This window comes from Solenopsis invicta, chromosome 2 (genome assembly GCF_016802725.1).
Source record: "Solenopsis invicta isolate M01_SB chromosome 2, UNIL_Sinv_3.0, whole genome shotgun sequence".
NCBI lineage: Eukaryota > Metazoa > Arthropoda > Insecta > Hymenoptera > Formicidae > Solenopsis > Solenopsis invicta.
Genome location: NC_052665.1, coordinates 4,496,534 through 4,521,250, shown reverse-complemented (window position 1 = coordinate 4,521,250; position 24,717 = coordinate 4,496,534). Strand labels below are relative to the sequence as shown.

General features: G+C 45.3%; 1 protein-coding gene across 1 annotated transcript; it reads right to left on the bottom strand.

Annotated features, from left to right (window-relative positions):
• Positions 1 to 4,340: 4,340 nt before the first annotated feature.
• On the bottom strand, positions 4,341 to 11,611 carry LOC105199130 (homeobox protein goosecoid). Its single transcript, XM_026133077.2, is given in 4 exon segments — positions 4,341 to 4,775; positions 7,939 to 8,228; positions 10,461 to 10,655; positions 10,658 to 11,611. Coding segments are annotated over 4 exon segments (1,068 nt in total). The 5' UTR covers positions 11,016 to 11,611; the 3' UTR covers positions 4,341 to 4,550.
• Between the last annotated feature and the right edge of the window lie 13,106 nt (positions 11,612 to 24,717).

Here is a 24,717-nt window from a genome sequence, read left to right as displayed (position 1 = left end):
CAGAAATATGAATCCTTGCTAAAATCCTTTACATCTATAATCGCGTAATGTTGCAATTTAAAAAATTATATTGTGAGATCGTGTAATTCAATTTTGCTAAAACATGGCGGAACCGGAAACTCAAACCGAGGATGAAACGGTGACCAGCGAATTTTTTGGAGAAGTTCAGACGGTAACGACCGATACCGATTACAAGAGTACCGATTACGAAAGCCAAACGAATGAAGATATTAGGAATAGGTCTCTGATGGACGAGGAGAAGACTGGCGAAATGAAATCGTAAGGGACACTCGAGGCTACTTTCCCTCAATCGCGAATGTTATCTTGCACCTAAATAGATGGACTCATGAATTTGCACCAAGTGTCATGTAGATACTCGGAGTCGCGGAATCTGGAGAAGAAAGATGAGCAGCTGGGTAAGACAACTTCCGATGTCGCGAGATTACCTAGTGCGGAAGCTGTCGACGGGACACTTCCGCTTCGCCAGTGCTTTCCGCTCGGTGGCTTTCTGCTTCAGCACAAAGCTAGTACGGCCGTTGGACTAGGTCGACGCAGGAAAACGCGAATCTGGAGAAGCATGAGAACGCCGGTTAGAAACGGAGCGATGCCAGCTACAATTACGCTCTAATTATATATGTATTTTCTATTTCATTTAATTCGCGTATTTCTGATTATATTCTTCCTGCGAAATTAAAGTCTCAATAAGATTGTACGTAATGATCGCGAAGATCGTGGATAATTTTATTAATTTTCGAAGATATCTCTCGTGAACGCGATGTTTCTTGCGATACAAGTTTTTGTGACATTTTCGATAGACGAAGACATTACGAAAGATCTCGAGAAAAGAAAGTGAAAGATTGTGGCCGTCCGTATGGCCGTGCCTTGCTCGAGATACGTCGATTGAGCTGGAAACGTGGGAGAAGGCAGGACGGAGGAGGCGAAGAAATGTTTTCCCCTGCGACCTGCCGGACGACGATAAAGACGAATCTCCTCTGCGCCAGCAGAGGAGCGACTTTGCTAATCGCAAGGAGCTGGGTCATGTACGCGTGCCGCTGCCGCGTCCGGATTCGAGGTTGGAGCTGTCGGTGGATCATCGCGCCGTTGGGGAACGTTGCGGTTTGGTAAACGGTGATAACTACGTCATCGTAGAGCTGCCAACGAATCGCGTTTACGCCATTGTCGTTCTTCGCGGACTGAAGGGTATGCACTTACTGGAGTTGAGCTCGCGAGAGCGCTGGGACACTTGGAAATTCTGCTTCTACCAAGCGGTCGTGGCACTGTTAGCGAAAACTCAGCTCAGGTATCGATACGTATTGCAGTAGAATAATGGGGACGTACGCGGAGCAATTCTAGTTTCGTTTTGATCATTTCTATCCTTACTTTCACTTAGTTTATTTTAAAGCGAGTTAAACTATTTAGACTCTTCCCCCCCCCCTCTTTCTCTGATCAATCCGAGATTTGCTTCCTCTATTCGAAATTTGTTTGGAAAGAAAACTCTCGTCAAGGTAATGATACGCGCGTGGAATTTCTGTGTGACGTAATTTTAACATCTCGCGTTGGACGAGCGGGAATTCGACTATGCTGCTCTGCTTTCACGAGAGTTGGAATCCAGTCAGAGCTGTCATCTCTTTTAGAAACAATAAAAATGACGTTACTTTTACGATATGTAAGATACAAGTACGCGTGGAGCGCTAATATCGATTACATCTACGACCATGCCTGGATGCTTTTCACCCACATCGGCACGATCAACGTAAAGTCGAGGCAGCGTCTGGACGACGTCGTCGTGTACAATTACAAGTACAGCGTCGAGATACAGCTTGTCGGGGAAATAGCTGGTGTTGTGGCGCGATTCGTCGACGTCATATATAAGGAGAGTGATCTGAAGAGGCAGGTTACGGTAAGCAGGAAGGACCCCTTGAAAGTCGAGGCGGCGCTTGGCTACGAGAAGGAGACGGACTCTGGATACATGTCTGTGCACGAGGATGTGCAAGCGCTCGAGAATTGGCTCGACAAACTGATCGGGAAATACAGCGACTGCATACTCCGCACGATTAGATTCTCGTTGGCGTTCTGGCAGGACGGTCTCTTCTGGTACCTCTACAACCCCTACCGATGCGACGAGTTCGGCTTCTGGGAGGACGACGGCTACGCCTGTATCGTAAAGTTCTGCTCCGCGGATTCGTTACGAAGACACCTGATGATTCTCATGTTGAGAGCTCACGCCTACGAAGTGAGAACGCGAGACGATGATGAATCTGACTACGAGGGCGAGGGAAACGTTTATCTCGACGTTCAGTTCTTTCGCGTGTCTTTTCACTGCTGTCAGCTGGACAATTTAAAGTTACTGCAACGTGGCGGATCCAAGCAGCCGCGACGTATCGACGAGTGTCCGTCCGATTCGATCGAAATCGAGGATCGGGAGGACGAGACCGATCGAGAGGAGGACGAAAAGGACGATCCGAGAGAGCCGAGGGAAAGAGTTACGTGGCTGAGGCATTGCCGGGAGATGACCTGGGGCAAACGCGCGCCCTCGAAAGGGAAGAGACTATTAGGCTCGGCCGAGGTCCCCACCGTTGATAAAGCGAGATGGCATGAGTATTACGTGGAAGAATCCAACAGACTGTTTTCCCTTTGGGGCGAAATACACATAACCGACAACGTGTTCGACGAGGCGAACCGCGGTATGCAGACGTACGCCTGTTACGTGGTGTGCGCCGGCATGACCAGGATCATGGCACCGGAGTACTGGACGTCGAAGACTCTCGATACCATCGTCGTGTGCGGGGATCGTTATTACACGCGTAGTAAGCGCGAGGCCGAGTACAAGTCTTCTGTCAACGACGGGCAGGCCGGTGCGACTCTCTCGTCCAAGTATCTATCCGATCGCTTCGAGATCAGCGAGATCCTGTTCGAGGCGCGGATGCTGCCGGCTGTTCGCGGTAGATTGTACGGCGAATCAAGCGAGTGCTTGTGGACCATGCTGGAGCGAGTGTTCATGAGCTATCACTTTGCCGTACTGACGTGCGAGAGCGCCTGTCTCGGCCTCTTCAAGTTCTGCGGAGCGTACTATGTGTGCGACGTGAACTCGTTCGGCCCGCCGCTCTTCCAATACGGCTACGGTGCCGCGTATCTGCTGAGAGCCACGTCCTTCCGCAAATTCGTGACGGTGCTCGTGTTGATTGTCGGCTCGCCCGAGCGCAGCCAATTCACCCTGAATCCCATCGAGATCCTTAGAATTGTCGAAGTGGACGCTGCGCTCGAATCTCGTGCGAAGACGCGCGAGAAGAGACACCGTTTCGGGAGACTCGTTGGGAAAATGCCGGGAAAATTGCCGAGATTTGCGTCCGATGGGCAAAAGAAGATAAAAATGAGAAAGTAAGAAAATTCAAACACGTAACAATCGAATATAATAATTGAGGATTCGATTAAAAGAAGCTGTATATATAAGTCCGACAGGCAAAAAATTAAGAACGTATTTTCTAGGACTACTTGAAACAAAATTTATAATTGTAATTTGGTACAATTACCCTGATACAGTTGACTTCCTTTCTGACTCTTTTATCTCGTAACCGGAAAATCGCTGAGCGGAAAGTTCCAAACGTGACGCTTTTAAAAATTCCTAAACGATCGACAGGCTTTAATATTTATGCGTGGCGGAATATCGAAGCTCCGTGTAAACGTTTATATAAACGAGAATGTATTTTCCACAACAGCGAAGCGATTTCAATAAGAAAATATTGTTGTAAAACCGAGTTTCGTTCCAGCAATAACAATAAGCGATAGTAGAGAAAGAGTGTCATGGGATTTAAATTTCTCGCGATCTAAATGGACACCTTGCTGCGCATTTCTATGCATATTCGGAGAATTCCCAATAAAGGTATCGAAGAAAATCGATACTGCTTTCTCTCTCTCTCTCTCTCTCTCTCTCTCTCTTCGATATAGATTGAAGTTCAATAAAAATAAATCGCTGAAAATTCAAGATGAAATAAAATAAATTTAATGTAAATTCAGCTTAATTTAATTTGATCTATAATTAAATTATAATTGACTCGATAAATAAATGTGTATTTAAGTCGCAGACAATGACAAAAAGTAGCTGCGTGGGATGGAAAACGAACAAAATTAATTTTATAAATTCTGCATAATCAATTTTATTCTTAACGTCAGATAAATAAAGTTCAGGTAAATAAAGTGCAAGTGAAAGGACATGCAACGCTATATACGCATTTTGCGTATTGTCTGTGAAACTGCGTAACAAGCCTCTAATGCATAAAGAGAAGATGTATATATTTTTGCGTCGAAACGCGCAAGGGGACTAGACGACAGACACACCGCACTTCGATGCAATAATTTATTTCGGTATTGTACACATTCATCGTTAGTCATATTTACAGTGGTATTTACAGCGCAGTCACCACATACTATGTACATGCCCATACAAATTGTCGATAAGAGCGCGATAGCACCGGGCCGTCTTCCGTCGTCCTCGACCTCCTCGATTTACCGTTGGGCGAGACTCGTCGCGTCTCGTCGTCACCACGGTTCCCCTACGCTACCTCGAGGTCGGAGCTGTCCGTATCCTGCTCGAGCTTCTGCTGATGCTGCTGCTGCTGCTGCTGCCTGCTCAGACCCAGACGATCGCCCACCATCACCGTCGTCGCGGTGCCGCCATCGTCTGTGCGCTGACGCTGCTCCAGCTGCAGCTTCCGGATACGGTCCTGCTCTTCACGCTTCTGCTTCCGCCACTTGGCACGACGATTTTTGAACCACACCTGAAATGAATACAGTTCAGAAGAACTCTTATAAATTAATCGTCCATTCGAAATTAAAATCGAATGATTAAAAACGCATTTTACCAATGTTTTTATTTTACTTTTTTTTAATTTTTGTTGGACATGGATAATTTTTACAAACTATCTAAACGAGAAAAAATACAAGAAAAAATGAGTTCAGTAAGAGAGATTTTTATATATATGTATGTGTATTTTTTAGAATTCAATCACATAATAGCAACAGCATTGCAGGGAATGAGAAAAGAAGATCAAGTTGCTCAAAAGTAACATTACCAAATGAAAGATTAAACGGACTTTATTTTGCCCGCGGATAAAAGTATCAGATTAGTGTAAAAGGTTTGTCCCTTTTTCCATCAAGCTTTGCGTTAAATGAAGTTAGAAACTAGTACTTTTTTAAAAGACGATTGAACGATTTTTTTCTCTAGATAAAAAAAACATATTGAAATTAGCGATTGTAAATTTGCTTCAATTTTGTTGAAAATTTATTTTCAACTTTATCTGACAGATGTAGTACAAGCCTTTTGCACCAATCTAACAAAACGGATTATTAACATTAACGATTAGAGTTATTGTCCATTTTTACAGTTATAAAACAAGTTAAAAAGCGTTCAAAAATTGTGTCTATAAAAAAATTATAAAATGATATAATTACATTTTTTTCCAACGTGAAGACGTGGTGCCGAATTTTAATTATCATATAATTAAATAAATTGAAGCGTCCGGAGCCAACGGTTATTGAGTAATATTTGAATAACATATATATATATATATATATATATATATATATATATAATGCTTTTTAAATCGTTATTATACGGCACATCAACGAGCGTGCTGCGAGATATTACTTAACGAAGTAAGAAAAGACGCGTGAGAGACATCAAACGAATTCCCGCCGCACTCGCGGGACACGCATTTGTCCCTCACGCCTGTCTGAATCAATCCGAATGAAAACCGACAATCAATATTCAACCCCTACTCGCCCGTTCGTTTTGCTGCATTAGCTATTGTAATAGCTTAACCCTCATTCACTTTGAAGAGCTCTCTCTCTCTCTCTCTCTCTCTCTCTCTCTCTCTCTCTATCAGGTCGAGAACGTTGAATCCCGTTTGCTTCTCGCGAGATGCAAAGTTTAATTCGTCACGATCGGTGCGACGTTTCACATGGGCCAAGGTGTCTCGTGCTTTATCAATAAAAATTTTAATGACAATAACGCCGTGCGCACTGATTGATCAATCAGCGTTATATGTGTATAGTTTTTTTTGTCTCCCGAACGAAGTGTGGGAGCGCCGATAGTTCCCGTGCTGTTGTTTCTCCCGTGTCGATCCTCGGATCCAACGTCGAGTCGACGCGATCTTGGAAGCACACAAAACAGTGCCTTAGGTTTCTCACCCCCCCTTTCGCCCTCCTCGCCCCTCGGGCCGACCCGTTCCTAGCTCTTTCTTTGTCCTCTTCTGTGCTCCCTCCATTCGGACGCACCAAGAGTCGCTATTCTACTAATTCTGTGCAAACACCGTGGACTCTCGCTCCGAGAGTCCCGGGTACCAGACACGGGCAGGTATATATGTTGTTCCCGTCTTTAAACAACTCTCGAGACTCGGGGGACTTTTCTTTGGCAAAGCCGACGCGACGCGGGTGGTCCCACGTGAGTGTCAATGATTTCTCTCAGAGTCCGTGATTGTTCGACGAATCCGTCATCGGAACCCGGAATTTAGTCAATTTTACGCAACCCGTACGTGCAATTCCGTCATTCACAGTCTCGTATTTTGAGACTGTCAATCGATAAAATTTCAATCGACTTTAATTATTCAGTTTTACATTTGGGCAAAATCATCTAGACTTCAATTAGGCGCGATTCGATTTCCGTCGCTGAACTTGACTTTAACATAATTTAATACGAGAAATCATTTATGCCAATTTGATAAATTGTTGATCTAACAGAAAGGCTTTTTGTATCGAAACATCGTAGGTAAAATAAATCTGTGCGGAAATGTACAAAACGGTCTGTACAATAGGATTCTATTTTCAAACACGGTGCTGCGTAAAAATCACAGAAATTGCAACATGCAACCCGCCACCAGATTGAGAAGCTAGATCACTAATTACTGGAAAAATAACGCTCGATCGGCGACACAATGAGTTTATTGAAAGGTAAATTTATACGAAATTAACGTGGAAAACGTGCATTCCCTTTTTCTCTTTCACTCTCTCTCTTTCTGTCGCCCTGTTTCCCCTCTTCGTCTCTCTTGTCTGCAGAGAGTACACCGCTTTAGAGATTATAAATTGCACGACGCGTGTACGAGTGTACGCGCTATCCGACACACGCGTGTGCGAGCGAGAGCGCGCGAGCGTATATATAATTGAAGTAAACACATTATCGCTAAAGCTTTTAATCTAGCATGCAACTTGTTAGCTCAAGTCGACCGAGGCCCCGATAAATACCCGCCGCGGTAAATTTTAATGACCGCGTTAAAATATTATGGGCTTTTATGCATTAGGACGACAAACACTGGCCGTTCCATCCCACTCAGGAACGGCGGCGGCGGCGGCGGCGGCGGCGGCGGCCGCGGCGCGAGCGTATAGTTTGCCGACATTACATTACAAATTGTGCGTGGCCGGACCCGGGCCATCCGGACGGTCAATGTTTGTCGATCCGAAATCCAATATTCCGTTCACGGCTCGAGAAAGTAATTTGTCATCGGCAGAGGCATGGCTTAAGCCCGCCGCTGCGCGCGGTGTAACCTCACGGTAGCCGGGGTCTCTCGAGTTTTTGGAAACCGACCGCGGGAGCCCAAAATTGTCAATGACCTTTCTCGTGCTATTCTCTTCTTTGTCATCCTGCTATTCAGTTAAAACCGACGTTTGCCGCGTATTTGTTGATCCCGTTTCGCGATTGATGCGATTGAGGAGCGACCTCGACCATGATTGACTTTGATGATTGGCCTTGATTCTCGCCACAGTTTGAATGTATTTTAATTTCTCGAGATCGACATTTAATTATTAAGATGTTTGAAACGGTGAATAAGAACGAATCGCGATGAACGTTATTACTGTCGCATAATTGATTCGAGGTTCATCAAATGATTCGTCGTTAACATAGAAACTGGGGACGCTCGGTATAATAAAGCGTAAGGTTCGACTGACCTCGATCCTTTCTTCCTTGAGGTCGACCTGAAGGGCTAGCTGTTCTCGCAGGAGCACGTCGGGATAATGCGTCTTGTCAAAGGTGGCCTCCAATTGTTCCAACTGCTCCTCCGTGAAGATCGTTCGATGGCGACGTTTCCTCTTCGCCATCGGGCCCATTCCCGGATTGTTCGGGTTTATCTGGTAGGGATGGCCGGCGTGATAGAAAGCCGGCTGTCCGTGAAGGGAAACACCGGCGGCGGCCATCGCCGCCACGTAACCTCCGGGGTACAGTCCTGGATATGCCGCGGCTGAAATCCAAAAATGAACGGGAGGATGATAAAAACCTTGCGCTGTTTTGAAAACTCGTCGCGAGAGCTTCGCAACTTGAAATGACAATGAAGATTATCCGCGCGCGCGCGGCCGCAGCGCCCATTTGAACTTTGCGCCGCATTAAAGATTCAAACGTCCATTCTAGCGCTCGCGATTATAACATTTAGGGGAGCCCAGGGATCGATTGTCCGACGAGGGATAATTGTAACAATCGCGGGTAATTCGGGCACTAAATCGACGCGATTGACAAAAGGATTACATCCTCTGCGGTCGCGAGGCCAATTCCCAAATATCCAACGTTCCACCGGGGTCGAGAATTAGCGCGTTGGAGGTCGTGAGGTATGCTGATGCTGTGTGCGAAAACGCGACTACTATCGAGTTCTCGCGGACCCCATTCACGTCGCTCGGGATAAAGAGGTCGCCCGGCGCGGCGCCCCCGTCCCCGGGGACGTTTTACCTTAAAATCTCGAAGAAAGCTGCTTAAACGCGACGTTGCGTATGAAAATGCGGGGACGGTAAAAATTTCTGCTTTTACCCACCCGAGCGCGGGCTCCATCTCTCTCTCTCTCGCATTCTCTCGCCTTCGTGTGCTTTCCTTTTCACTGTTCTCTCCGTCTTCTAGCGGAATTGCGGAAGGAGCTAGATCGTTCATGCATGATCGAAACGGATTGCGGATTTCATCTCGCGTATCCCCGATGCGAGAGAGCGCGAGTTTTCTTGAGGGAAAAATACCTAAAGCCCCCTGCGGGTATGAAAGAAATTTTGGCGCGTTTCGCACCGGCTCTCTAAGGATTTCGCCCAAGGTCTTACGTTTCTGCATGGTAAAGTGTTAAACGTCTCTCTGTTGTACGAAATACGTTTACCGATCTTTAGAAAAATTGACGAGATGCGAAACGAATTAGAACGCTTTGCGTTGTGGAAGCGAGTGAGATGAAATGGGGAGCGTCGTAAGCCCGCGGGAAATAAGAGAAAATTATTGACAAGAAAAAAGAAATGCGCGTATTGCAATTCTACGGCTTTTAATTAATTACAATTCGTTGTGACGATAAATTAAAGCCTGAAGATACTAAATGATAGGCCAATTTAAAGTAAATGTGGAGCGCAATCGTGTGTAGAATCCATTAACGACGTTAAAGTTTAATGCGCGAGCATCTAAAACGCTTGCAAAACGACAGTTTCATTATTAGAAAGGCAGATCTAACGCGCGTAAGAGAATTCGAGATGCGCGATAAAGAAATTTCTTTATTAATACTTGGAAAAAAATATAGTCGGCGCGGCAAAGCCAGTGACGTTTTATGCATCATGGATGCAAAATAGAATCGAACAATCGCTCCGATTTCATTCAGATATGCGCTTTAACGCTTTACAACTCTTGCCAAAATTTTTCCTCTCTCGTTTTAAAGTTAATAAATAACTTTTTTCCAATTTCATATATCGCTACCGGGCGAGAATGATTTATCAATTTGTCTACGGAATGTGAAAGAATGTGACGATTGGGCTCTTTCGCCAAGCTTTCGATTTTCCATAAAATCATTGCGAAATGAACGACCGGCATTCTCAACATTATCGACATTCTCATCTCCGTATTGCAATAAAAAAAAAAAGATTACAAAGAACGACATATTGCCTCGATATCGCTTGATAAAACTGTAATGCAATCGAATAAATGCAATTAACATTTCCAGTGGCACGCATAAATTAATCGTTTTCGACCTCGCGTAATTGTTCAACACGAGCGATCCGGGACGCTTCATTTACGTCCGAGCGCGTTATTATTTCTATCGGTTTCTCGATGTAGTTTGGAAACTCCGTTTATCGCCGACTTGTCACACACGTAGGGGGCAGGGGTTAATATAATTCAACAGGACGAGTTTAATTCGATAACGTGACGTATCGCAATTGTGACTTTTATTCGAGATACAATTATAAAAAACCGTAAAAGACGCGCTTGCGGGACTCGAAATATTTCAATGAGGCAAAACGTTAATTATAATTTCACGCATACGAGAACTCGAATGACAGAGGAGTTCGAGCTCAAAGTGTAAAAGGCGTCCGATGAAGAAGTTCAGAGGATTAAGGGCGTCTTTTAAGCGCCGCGCGCCGCGGTCCCTTTGACAGACCTTCGGCCCCGAGAGAGAGAGAGAGAGAGAGAGAGAGGAGTCATCGCCCGCGTCGCCGATCCTCTCGCATGCACGGCGTGCGTTACCCACCGAGAAAATCCGCCGAGGTGAACGCCAAGTGGTGCAGTTGCTGTTGCAGCGGATGCATCGCCGCGGTGGTGGTGGTGCGGCCGGCCGCCGACTCGATCGTCTCCGGCGTCTGGATCACGGACGCGGCGACGGTGGTGGTGCTCGTAGGGGCGACGATGTTGCCGATCGGCCTCGGCGCCAGGATGCTGTCGATGGGAAGAGCGAGGTGGGGGACGACATGGTGGCGGCAGAGGTGCCGGTCGCGGATCGCGAGGGAACGATCGGTTCGCGGACGCCGCCGTGGCCGCGGTGCCGCGGCATCGTCGTCTCCTCCGTGCCGATCGGGCTCCTGGCGAACGTGCGCTCGTGCGCGGCATCGACGGCGCCCGTCTCGTTCTGATTGTTGCGCCTCGTCGCCGCCGATACGTGATTCTGCGCGTGTTCCGGCGAGTAGCTGTACAGATAGCTGTGCCCGTAGCCGGATATACCGGGACCATCCGAGTGCAGCGGACTCGATGGCTCCGTCATGGGCGAGCGTGATCTCGGCGAGTCGCTCGCATAAGTGCTCTCTACCATGTTACGTAACGCGGGATACAGAGCTCGGTGTACAGGTGGTACCGGCGTGGTCGTTGCGAGGTTGCGAGAGTCCTTGCGAGTACCCGGAGGAAGTGCCCCGAGTCCCGGGTCCCGGGCCCCGGCCGAGCGAGAGATGCCGCAGAGAAGACGAAGGATATGTCTCGTTCCTATCCTCGTCCTCCGACGACGTTACGTTCTCATCGTTCGCATCGATCGCCGTAGAGATCGCGCGCGCGAACCTCGATCGACGAGGGATCGCTCTGTTATTTCTCTCTGCCCCTTTCCGTCCCGCCTCGTTCGTTCACCAACGTTCGTTCACCAAGGTTGAGTCGAGGAGTCGCGAGGAGACGGCGAAAAGGGCGAAAAGGCGCGAATCCGCGGGAGATCCGTGTGCTCGACGTGGCCTACCCCCCGCTCGCCGTCGGCGACCGCACTTTATCCACTACGGGGACTGGACGTCGAGCAGCAGCCACCGTCGTCGCAGGGCGCCTACCGTCGCGCGTCGCGGACACCAAGTGACATCTCCCCGATAAAGGATATACGTGGACTAGCCATAACGGTGGCCGCCGTGATGCCGCGTGGACGCGGTGCGCGCTACCTTCCTACCCTACCCTACGTGTGCCGTAGCCGTATCGTCGTTCCTCGCGCGCACAACCGACAAAGCCACCCCCGTGGGCCCCCGTGAGCGCCGCGCCAGCCGCGTCGGTGGCGGACAGAGGGACACCCTCGGGTGCCGCGTCGGGTTGGCGTGCGTTGTCCGCGATCGGGGCGTGGCCCTATCTGGCTCCGTCCACTTTTCCACCACCCCGGTCGCGCGCTCTCTCGCCGCGCGATAGCTCCCTCGCACCCTTCCTGCTTCCCCACCGTCACCGTTACGAAACGCGGGCGCGCGGGAGAACGAGAGAGAGAGGGCAAAGTGGAGGGCCGACGACGACGACGACGACGAGGACGACGACGACGATGGCGGCGATGGTGATGGTGGTGGTGGTGGTGGTGGTGACGGTGGCGGCGGCGGCGGCGGCGGCGGCGGCGACGGCGGTGGCGGTGAGGTTCTCTCGCGCGGAGGGTGCGATCGCGTCGCGTCGCGACGCTCAGGGTTGGGGGGAGCGCACCCCTTTCGGATGCCGCGCCGCGGTAACAGACACACGCGAGGCAACGCGTGCGCCTGTGTCGGGTGAGAGGGTGGTCGCGAAATAACTCTCTGAAAGAGGAAACGAGAGAAAGCGTCGCGGAAGCAAGCGACATATTTGTCGATGCATATTACGAAGGTTACCGGACCTCTCGCCCTCGTCGGCGTCGTCGTCGTCGCTCGAGCACGCGATCGAATCAAAGAACTCATTTTTACAAACCGTTTTAAATCCGTACTTTCGAAAATGGAGATGGGCGTTAGAAAGTATTCCAATGACTTCAGCCCTTAATCTTTATTTATGAGAAAAAAAAAATATATATGTATATATATATATCTAGAACGATATTTTGAAAGACTTTTCGCAACTTTGATTTGACTTTAGATATTTATCAGCATTTTTCTTTATCAAACATTGATTACTTGCCACTCATCTATGAGATAGTAACATGTCGCAATTAATGCAACATGCGAATTTGAAAAAGACCATCTATTTTCGAAATAAAAATAATAAATTTGAAACTCTTGTTTCTAATTTTAATAATAACAAAGTGTACTAATTAATATTTTTTAAAACATTCATCAATTTATAGTTAATGCGATTAATAAAATCATTGAAAAATATCATTACAAATGACTCGTTACCATTTAAAGTCTTTAACGTTTAATCTTTACAAGGTTCAAGGTAAACTTTATTAAAGTAAAGCTTATGGGAAAAAACCGAAAACATATTTTAAATTTGTTATCCTTTTCGTCTAACAGAGTTCAATACAAATTTCAGCTAAATCGAAATAAATTAATGTCATTGACTAATATTATTCCTTCTTTTTCATTTGAAGAGAAATTTTTTTATCCGTTTTTCCGAAAAAGATTTTTTAAATTTTATTTTATGTAAAGCTTAATTTTTTGACATAAACCAATAAAAAAACCACTAGTATTCATTTTTGCTCCTCTTAAATTTAAAGAATTCTTCTCGTAAAGAATTCTGCTTTTTTCGTAATTAAACAAAAATAACCTTTTGATAGTTTTGGTATGTTTCCTTCTAATTCAACAGGGAACTTATCGTCAACAGATTATGATAGGTGGTGTTAAAATTATGCACACGCTATTAATTTCAATACAATCTCATTGATCGTATGATTATAACAAAATAATGCTCTTGCATTACAACACATTTATTATCATCTCACAATGTATATTAATTTTCATTCCTCTTTAGACGCAGCTTGCGTTAGAATATCAATAACTGTTAATCTTAGGCATGATTAGAAATTTGCAACCAGTAATCTTAAATAAACGAATCGATTTGTCGACATTATGGGATCAAATAGTGAGCGCAAACGCCAATCCGAACGCGATGAACCCCACGCGGAAATTCAGGCGTCGGTAGATCTGGATTATGGCGGTTGCGCGCGGAGAGGGAGAGAGCGAGCGAGAGCGAGAGGGAGGGAGGGAGGCAGGGAGGAGAGAGAACCATACCTACCTATCTAGCGAATCCGCGCGGATCTGTTCAATTATTCAAATCCCGGCCAATGCATCCGTATTAATAACATAAAACCGTTGTAATGTGCATTGACTGTCGTCCCCCTCTTCGTCTATAGAGGCGAGCGAGGGCACAAGGGGGGTCACGGCATCGTGATGCACATGGAGAATCGAGCGTGAAAAGCGTTTTCTCCCCCCCCCTCCCTCTCTCCTTTTTCTCGTACGTGAAGCGCGATACGTACACGTACCCCGTGTACATATTGTAGGTACCCCGCGCGCGCGACGTACGGCCACCCGTGTGTCTATCCCTCGCGACGAGCCCCACCTTTCGACCCTCCCGGCCGAGGTATCCGGCCTCCCCGATGCTGCGGTCCGCTCGGGCGCAGCGAGCTCCACGCCGGAGCTTAATCCTAATCCGTACGTTAATCGTACGCCCGATCCGGCGAACCGGATCCCACATTCTGCGCGATTCGTGTACGCGTATTATACCCACCTATCCGCCCGTCTACCTACTTACCTACCTACCGGTTTAGGTCGTTGTCGAAGACCAGGAGACGAAGGCAGCTTGTGCGCGCGCGAGCGCGAGGAGAGATCCGAGAGGAGAATTCTCGAGGAAGGAAGGAGGGCCCGCGCGCCTCTCTCCTCCCTTCCTCGCAAACGGACGGCCATTGTTCGCCGGTACGTCGTGAATTTTATTAAAAGAACGAACTGGGAACCGGCCATCGCTAATATATATCTCTTGATCTGCCGATGGTCTTTTTGTCGATTGCTCCGATATGGCGTTCCCCCGAAAACGAGAAATGGCGGAGCCATGCGGTGCATGGAGCTGCATGGACGGGTTTGCGATTTCGAAATCGGGGTATACGAGTCCGGCCTCGAAATATCATGAATTATAAATGAGACGAGACGCTTCTCCTTCCGAAGAAGTAAAGACAACCAAGTTAAATAAATTTACTTTGACCATAACCGGCGGGAGGGAGGGAGAGAGGGAGAGAGAGAGAGGGTGGACCGACCAGAGGGCAAGGGGGAGGGCGCGTGCGACGTAAATCGCGTCGTCTTGAATACTCGCAATGAATCTTAATCGAGCGCGCACAACGAAAAAAAGATGTAAACCGAAAGAGAGATGTAAAATGAGAATATCGCATATCCTCCTTGCGCGTACGGTGTGCGTATATGTTGTTCGTTTAGCGATTCACACGAATCCTTTCGTCGACAGCACGTCTGGCTCGTCTCCCTCCTTCTCTCTCTTTCTTCCTTTTTTTTTCTTTCTTTCTTCCGGCAGAACCACTCTCGTTCTGTTAGGAGCGTTCCCGGCGGGGCGGCTTCCACGAAAAAGATTACAATTTTCCCCGGCAATCACGGGGGGATGAATCCTCGGCGCTAATGCAGCGACAATACAGATGTTTTCGCGTCTAAGCGGCGTGCTAAGTGGATCTCGCCCTCTCCCCTTTTCCGCTTCTCTCTCTCTCTCTCCCTTCTCCTTTCTCTCTCTCTCTCTCTCGCGCCCTTTCGTTTCTCGTGAGAGCGAATGCGCTGGAAAAAGCACCCACGTCGATATTCTTAAAGGCGTAGCCGCGGGGTGTCAGGCGGGCCGATACCTGATCTTCTCCAGCTTCCGAAGTCTCTTCTCGGCATCTCGCTCGGACTCGGACGGGTCTCGCTTACATTTGACTGCATGCCTTCCTGCCTTCCCGCGTGTCGGCCGTATAATTGGAGTAGAGTTGATTAAACCATGCGTCCACGACTATAGTCATTCAGTCGTGAAACGTTCAGACCATTTTCACTTTAAGAGCGGAGAGAGAGAGAGAGAGAGAGAGAGAGAGAGAGAGAGAGACTTTGTATCCCGTTGTGAGAGGTTCCTTATTGATACGTATCGTTCACCGAGATGGACGGGTGGCGTGACGTTGTTGACGTTGCCGGCCTAAGACATTGTTCGGCTCGCATTCTGAATGATTATCTCGGGCCCGCAGGCCGATTCTACCGGAATTTCACGCTCGTTTACTTCTTATGCTCTCGAGAAATCGACGAGTATTGAAATGGGGGGCAATTACTGGCTGTGAAGCGTCTGATTCGATCCTCGACTTTCAAAACGTTCTAAATTGCAGTTTTAAAGCGTATTATATGTATTTGTAAAAAAAGTATATGATTATGCAAAAAAATTGTGTGTATTTTTTTTAAAAACAACTAGACATTTTCTCTAACTGACTCATACAATTTCTTCAACTGACTCATCTCGTTATTCCGTGTATGCAGTTTGTTTAGACATCGTAGAAATCGAAAAAAACAACCAACTTTATTGATTTACTCGACGAAATTGACATAATACACAGAAATCTAACTTATAGAATATAACTTGTCTGTGTGTACTACAGTCATGTTCTGTCAAATAATGAATGGATTCTTGATACTTTAATACGCTGAGAGAACAAATATCTTAAAGCAAAAAAATTTTACTTAAAAAAATTATTTGGTCTTTTGAATCTTAATAGTTTATACACTTGTTAAATTAAAAATTTCTTAATAAATAAAGAAATTTTCACTCAAATAATTTTTTCTTTCAGTTTAAAAAAAAATTTGCTATTAAATTATTTTTATGTTTCAGATAGCCAGATCTTTTAGTCTAAGAAAGTAATTTAATTAAGTTTATTTGTAAAATAATTATTTAAATGTGAACAATATGTAAAAATACAAAATTTTATAAAAGTAAAGTCTGTTTACTTGAAAGTAAATATTCTTACTTAAACAAAGCAAATGCTTGTATAAAATACATGGTCTTAAGAAAATGTATTTTTTTCATTAAAAAACTTTTTCTCTCAGTGTATTTTAGACGTTTTTCATAAAGATTTTTACTTTATATTTTGTGTCAAATTATATTAGAATAAGATATGAATTATTTCACAACGTATTGATTTTTAATGACTTGATATTTTTTATAAGAATAAATAAGAAAATCGAATCATATAAAAAACATGATTCTATTTAAGAAATGTTGATAGTATCTTAACGAGTAATATAAACATTTATTGTTATATTACTTTTTTGTATTATTTTTCGGAACTTTAGTATGGATCATTTTATCTGAAAAAATTTCGTTCAAGAGAAAAAAAATCATCGCCCTTATAAATCACCCTTGTATGACTGTACATTGTAAAAAATAAAATGTTAATTTAACACTTTTGTAACTTAATAACTTAAAATAAGAGTTATTTTAACTTAACTTTTGAGTCATTTTAACTTAAAATTGAGAATGGACTTTCTGGGACATTTTATTTTTTACTGTGTATGCATATGAGCGAAAAGCTTGCTTTATAAGCAACAATGAAGAGACTTTTATGTGACAAACGTAATTCAAACAATTACATAATCTAATCCCGGAAAACTGTCTCGCGGGGGGGGGGATGGGAGTGGATACAGTTTTAAAAAACCACAGACGGAATGTGCAAGATGAAGTGCAACTTAGAGAGTGCTGTCTGTCCGCGATCCTTTATCCGTTAATCCCCCGACAGTCCGCGGATTAGTGCGAGTAAAAAACAGTGGGACACCGCGGGGCGTGGAAAAAAGATCGTAAGCGTAAGAGATTACGAGGAAAAATTCCGCACGGCAAATGCCGCGCACCTCTGCCGCGACGAGTCGTCGCCGGGGCTCGCGCGGATGTATCTCGCAGAATTAACATTTTCACGCCCCGTCGCGCGTTCGCGCGGCGGCGTCGGCGGCGGCGGCTCATAATGCAGTGCGCAAATATTGTTCCTTTCGCCGCGCGCGCACGGGATATCCCGTGTGCGCCCGTCTCGCGCGCGCGCATCCTCAAAGGACGCCGAATTTTCGAGAGGACGAGAGGGTAAAGCGGACGAGGGGAGGTACGGCCGTGTCTTAATCCACCCGAGCGAGTCCCGGCGCGTTGTTCACATGAGTCCCACAAAGGATTAGCGTAGTCGATTACGGGTTCCCCCCGTAAATATTTGCCCGTCCCCGGATTCGGCCGGGCCCGACGATTTTTAACGCTCTCTTTCTCTCTCTTTCTTTCTTTCCTTCTCCCTTTTCGTGAAAGGCCCTCGTGAAAGAACCGGCCATTGCCACTGCCGCGCGCCGCGAATCTCGAGAATCATTTTACAGCTGCGACCCGACACTAACATGGACTCGCAACTTGTAATTATGGATTTACTTGCGAGGCAAGCCACAGAGATTAGATCGATGTTGTTACTGATGATTTATAATCTTAAGAACGACAAGATTTCTTCTACAATTACAATAATGCAGCTGCAGACGAATTTTATTCGACATGCCCGATCTCGGAAAGAAGATTTCCGCCGAATGGAGAAATATTATGCAAGCCTGCACGAAACGACGCGACGCGCCTAATTACGTGGGATTCTACCAGCTATTATCAAGAGCGCGGACTCGCGAGATCGCTGCGCGTTGCACACACACACGCACATGCAGTCGCGCGCGGATACACGCGTGTATCTTATATACGCGCCCGCATGTACACATGTGCATTTATACACGAATGATATGTGTACATAGATATACGCGCGCGACGAATAATTGTCCGCGCTCGTACGCGCGACGATGCGCAACGATCTCAAATTTATTGGCATGCACGTTAATTACTTTAATTATTACACCGCTGTCAAAGGCTGATCGGAATACAAAGGAAGTTTATTCGACGCTGAACTATGTTCGCATCGCCCCGAGTCACCAATCGCCAATTAATTTTCCATAATTGGACGGACACGCTGCCGGAGCACGCTCTACACTCCTTGACGCTTGTTGCACGCGCGCGCGCGCGCGTGTTTGTGTGTGTGTGTGTGTGTGTGTGTGTGTGTGTGTGTGTGTGTGTGTGTGTGTGTGTGTGTGTACATATATATATATATATATATATATATATATATATATAATATGTATATATGTTACGCGCGTATGTGCGTACATATGTCCTGGTGCAGGTACCTGGCGCCCCACGCACACGGCTCTGCTTAAAACGCGTCGCAACCAGCCGCCGGCCACACCGCCGTATTTTCAGCAGGGAACCAATTAACAGTTTTCACCTATTCCTTTTCAGGTGACCGAGCGTATCCAACAAAAAATCGAAATAAACGCCGGGACGAGACGCACGGGGGGTGGTAGGGGTGGCAAGCCAGGGGGTGGGTGGGTGGGTGGGAAAGGGGGTTAGGGTGAATGGAGGGAGCGAGCGAAAAAAATAACGCGTAGTTTGGGTGGCCTCGCCGGAAAAATCAACTCCGGTTCTTGCCGAGTGCACATTTTTCGATGTCAACGCCATTAAAATTGGACTCGATACGCGACACTGGCAAATAGTGCGTTTTCTGACAAGTGGCAGGCGTAATTAGTCGTCGCCGTAAGGTAAACGGAATTGCTGCATTTCAAAAAAACAAAAAGGGAAGGGAGGGAGGGGGAGGAAATGAAAAACGCATCCGTGTAATGTAAAGCACCGCCAATTTCGTTGGGCGACTCGTTGAAAAATGAAAACGCTGGATATAACAGCGGGTTAGATCGCAACGATAAAATCATGCCTTTCAATAGTTCTTCTCTCGCTAATTGTCTCTATAGCTCTTTTCGTCTTTTCTTTTTTTTTCCCTAAAATTACGTAGAGCCGCCGCTCCTCGCGGGAGAACCGACGCGAGGAAGGAACGTCGTCGCTCCGTTTGTCGAACGCGCGTATTACCGAGCCACGCGTATTATCGGGGTACGCGAGAACCACGCAGTTCGGCCCCGTCGTTAATGGTCGCACGGGGCTATCGGGGCTAAATAAATCAGCGAGTAAACAAATAAATAAATAGGAGCGCTCGTAACGTGTATACGCGAGGCTGCTGCCGCTCCCCGCAGCCGACGAGGATGGGCGGCCCTTTAAAGCCGTTTCCGACGGATACGGATTCCGCTAAGTGATACCAATAACTCGGTGGGCCAACAACGGGGCCGCACTTCTACCGCGCGGGATTCGAACGGAGGATATAGGACGGAGGACCGCGGCAATCCCGTGGGATGTTATCTAATCCCGCTGGATTTGTTGATTCTACGTCTTGCGCCCGGCAAAGCCCGATGAGGTTTTCGTGTAGCACGGGATTACCCCTATTTTCCGCGACCTAAACCCACCTCCCTCACGCTCCCTTGCCTTCTAGAGTGACGCGCCGTTCGCCGTGGAAACGCACAAGCGCGCGTTGCCGGCTACCGTCCCTTACTCGCGTCGCTAAACGATCCGGGATAAACTTAACGCGGGGGTGTAAGATTTTCTATCGACGCGCGCATTAACTTATCACCGTAAACCGTATAATAGCATAATATTGTATGGCGCATTATACGACGCACAATACAACGCGATTGTACGGCGGCATAATGATTAAATCCGGAGGTGCGAGTTAATAGCCGGAATGGCTTAATTGGAGGTGATAGCGGCATTAAACGGCTGATAAAGGACAGCCTTTAATATCTCATTCGGAAAACCAACAAGACGCATGCATTTCTGTTAAAATTCCAAAAACACTTTGGCACGAAAAATTAACACGATCCTACTCAAAACAATCGCTACACCATTAATTGGAATCACTTTTATGATCCTAAACGTACAAAGATCACATTGATATTTTATAACTAAGTGATGCAAGTTAATGAGATGTTTAGATAAGTGTTGTCTTTTAGAAATAAAAATGATGTTCTACGAGAAATTGCCCACGAACAATCTGTAAAATTTATTCGCAAGTTATGAATTACAACATGAAAATTTATCTGGTTTTTAACTGGATGAAACTAGATGAAAATACTGTTTAAAATTGTTTCCGGGCCATCTTCAAGTAAATATGAAAATTGTGAAACAAGAAAGTTTTAGTCGATTTTTTTCAAATGAAAATATACAGAAAAACAATATTAAATTAATATTCTCTCCAACAATCATTGTTTCATAAACAAATTATATTGGTTATATATGAAATAATAATAATCTTATAAATTATTTGATTTTCTTTAAAAAATTTGATAATCTAAAATTTTAGTAAAATATTATATTTTTATTTTAATAGTTGTCTAAAGAGTACAACATGATTATTTTGATAATAGTAGTACATATTTAAAAAAAATTCTCATTTTTGATGTAAAGATATTATTTTCTACATCTTTATCTTTCAAGTTATGAAAACTATTATCAAATAAGGAGAATATATTTTTCTTGATAAAGTTATACAAAATTCATCATACAAGCAAGTTACGTTTGCTTTAGTGCTGTATAATCTCATCCTTCTAATATGTAACATTTCGAAAATAAGAGCATTTTCAAAATAAGAATGTTCTGTTTTTCTGTGTACATTAGACGAACGATTAGAGATTGTAAATCAACAACGAAAAATCTCAATAGAGTTAAAAAGCATTACTTTTACCTGCTGAAATTTCTTCTTGACACAGCGTTCGCAGTCGAAGGGTGATAGGACGGCGGCGAGTACAGCGGGGTTATCTATTAGCAGTGGAGCTGAACGAGGAGGAGAAAGATAAAAAAGCGCGTTTTATCGCGCGATTACCGTTCCTCCGCAAATTCGCGTGACGAGAGATGTTCCGGATCCGGAAACCGACGGCGCGCGGTAAACAAAGATGTGCCGCGGTACTTCTGCCCCGCGGTGCATCGTCCATGATTCCCGCTTTCCCCTCCCCCCCACCGCCCCTCCCCTTAACCCTGTATAACGCGCAGATTATTCTATTACACGTTGCGTAAACACCGAGGGCACAAGCGGACGACGTGGGTACCCCCAGAGCGGCGCGAGGCTGCCTCCGCGGCCTCCGGTGAGCGATGCTGTTTGCTCTGAAAATGCGTTATTGTTTCACCGCGATAAAAAATTCAACGTTTGGATAATTACATCAGAACTGATCGATCGGCAGAGGGAACGGGGGGACAGGTGGGGAACGGGGTAGGTCGCCCCGGGCGAGTTTCCACTGGGTTACTGACTTACTTAGTCCGCCCGTTTCTGCTGAGCGCTGTGTAAAAGGAAAAAAAGTGGAAGAGAGAGAGAGAGAGAAAAAATAGAGGAAAAGAAGGGGCGGATTTTGCGGTTTAACGATCGATCGATCCTTTTAGAGTCGGAGGTGTCTCGAGCGTCTTCGAGCGATAATTGAACAGCTGAATTTCGCAGACGTTTTATCGAGCAAGAGAAGAAACACGAGTCGACCTTTTTAGAAATAAGAGAAGAAGATATTCTTCTTTCAAGGATATATCGAATTTATTTCGAAGATGTACGGTAGTATTGCGAAGAGTCTTCGCGACGTACTTCACTTGTAATAGTTTCTTTTTATTAAAAAAGAGATTTATGTTTCCCAGAAAAATGTTCGTTTTTGCTCGACTTTACTGAACTCGCTAATATCATGTGATAACTTACCCTTTCTAATCTTAATTTCTTTAATGCCACCTAATGCTAATAATGCTCATAAAAATTTTACTTGAATCATGTTTACAGAATATATAACATCTCTGCTGAAATTTTTTTTGCCATTTTTACTATCACTTTAATATTATTTATAAAGGAGATAAGCCTGATACAGAGTTACCGATTGAAGAATTTCCGAGCCACTTTCAGAAATTCATATATTTCTGAAAATACTCGGGACGCTTCTTACATCCTACGAAGCTGCAGAGCAGAGCTAACAATAAGCTAGTGTAACATACGTAGGAGTCGCTATTCGAATTTATTCACATACGTCTACAGGTCTACGAATTTAAGACGCTTCGGAAATAAGCTGTCCGATCGACGAGTTCTCCGACAAGAACGTCTCGCGATCGACGGAACGCGCTTGTCCATCCGCTTACTTCCCGTGTGGCTTCTTTTATCCAAAGGAATACACACCACTCCGTTCCCCGTCCGTCCGTCCATTCGTTCGTTCGTTCGCCCGCGCGGATCAGCGAAAACAGAAATACGACGGGAGAACGAGAGAAATCGCTACTTTTTTTTTTTGATCGAACCAATCGGTGCGTGGCAGCTGCGATCCTTTCTCGAATCTCTTTCCTTTCGCGTGTGTTCCCTCTTTTCTTCAGACCGACAGGCCCAGGTTTTCCCGGGTAATCCCTTCGAGGAAGAACGTACGATGGGCGAGGGGAGGGAGAGAAAACAGACTGAGAGAGAGAGAGAGAGAGGGGAGGCAGAGCGGTTCCGCGCGCGCGGGAGCGGAAGAAACGAGGATGGCCCGCGAGAGAGGACGGCCGACGATCCCGCGCTGTTTGCCTTTTATTAAACTCTTGTTAAACGCCGCCTTTCACCGCACACACAATTGAATCGGCAAAACAGCGAAGATAATGCCCCTACCGGCTCGGTATGCCGGCGCGCCCGCCAGGACCCCGGAGGCTGCGACGAAAGAGGGAAAGAGAGCGGACGAGAGAGAGTGCAAGGAAGGGAGAAAGAGAGAAGGAAGACTTACCGCAAACACCAGTTCCTTGTACGTCTTGAAATGGACACCGTGTAATCCGCCTCTTTATGCAGCGACTGCTGCAGGGGATCGCCCGGGATTCTTATTCTGCCAAGAGAGGATCTCGCTCGCTTATAGCGGAGGATCTACCGCGTGAAAGGCGGCCCCCGAGCGGAGGGCTCCCCGAGATCGATTTCTCTCGTGAAAAGGGACCCCCGCAAAAATGGCGCGGTCCACCCTCCGCAAAACGGGCCAGTCTAATGAAAATATTTGGATGTTTCCAACTCGAGAACGACACGGCCGTCGAAAAGGGCCCGTTTTCGATTTCAAAGGGCTGAAAAATCGAGGACCCTTCTTCCTCGATTACGCGCGCACGCAACGGAACCCTTCGCCAAAGTTGTTCCTTCACATGGGACGTACGTCTTAATTCGCGTTAGTCGTCGACACGCGAGAAAGAGGATCACCTTCGTCTCGAGACCACTTTAAACGATCCATAATAAAGGATAGAATTGTACTTATACCTTTATCGTATAACAGCAAAAAGATTTTAAAAGAACTTGAATACGCCATTGTGTAAAATGTACATTTAAACGAATGATATATCGAACCGTAAAGTCTATTTCAAAAATTTTAAAAATTTGTGATTCTTGCAAAATTTGGACCATTTTAAACGATTCTCAGCAATAGATAAAATTGTATTTATACCTTTTCGTCGTGTAACAGGAAAAATATTTAAAAAGAACTTGAATATGCAATTATGTAAAAAATACATAAAAATGAACGGCATATAGAATCATAAAGCCTACTTTAAACTTTTTAAATTCACACTAAATTTGTAGCTTTATGTATTATTTATGTATTTGTATGTATTTCGCAAGACGATAATATTTAAAGAAAATCAAAATACTATACGAAACTGCAGCTATGCGAAATGTACAATTATATAAAATACATAATTCAATACGCACAAAAACATATTATTGTATAAAATGCGCGCATATATCAGAGCGGAATCATAATGCTCATTCCACAGGCTCTATAATTCAAGAGAATACAAAATACACAATGCTATTCATGCTTTTATGCATCGTGTAATATGAAAAACTCATTTAAACAGAATCAGAATATAAGGTATATATTTAAAATGCGCGCATAAATCAAAATAAACATGAGATGTAAAATGATAAATAAAATTCCATCTTAAAATCTAACGTGAATTTCATATATAGATTATTTAAAGTGGACTTTTAATCATTTTAAAACGATTATTTGAAGCTTTTATTAAGAGGATGGTTCACGTTACACTTCATTTTACTAAAAAAAATATGGCTCTCGATATTATTCACATTACACTTCATTCGTAGCGTTTTTTTACTAAAAAAAAATGTGTATCTCGATATTATTCGATAGAGAATCGAAAGTATAAATGGATATTAACACTTCGCGGGAGCTTCGCTTGGATCGATTAGGAAACAATAAATAAAAAACAAATATAACAAAAATCCGCGTGTGTTTTCCCGCGACCGTCTCCCCTACCCGCGTCGATTATTATTATCCGCGGTCGCTCGTAACGGTTCGTTGCGTCACCGCTTCGCTCCGCTCCGCTCCGCTCCGCTCTCGGGCACGCATCGGTGACATCGGTTTATAAAAAAAACACTTTTAATCGCTGGCTTGAGATATGTCTCAACATCAGAGGTTACG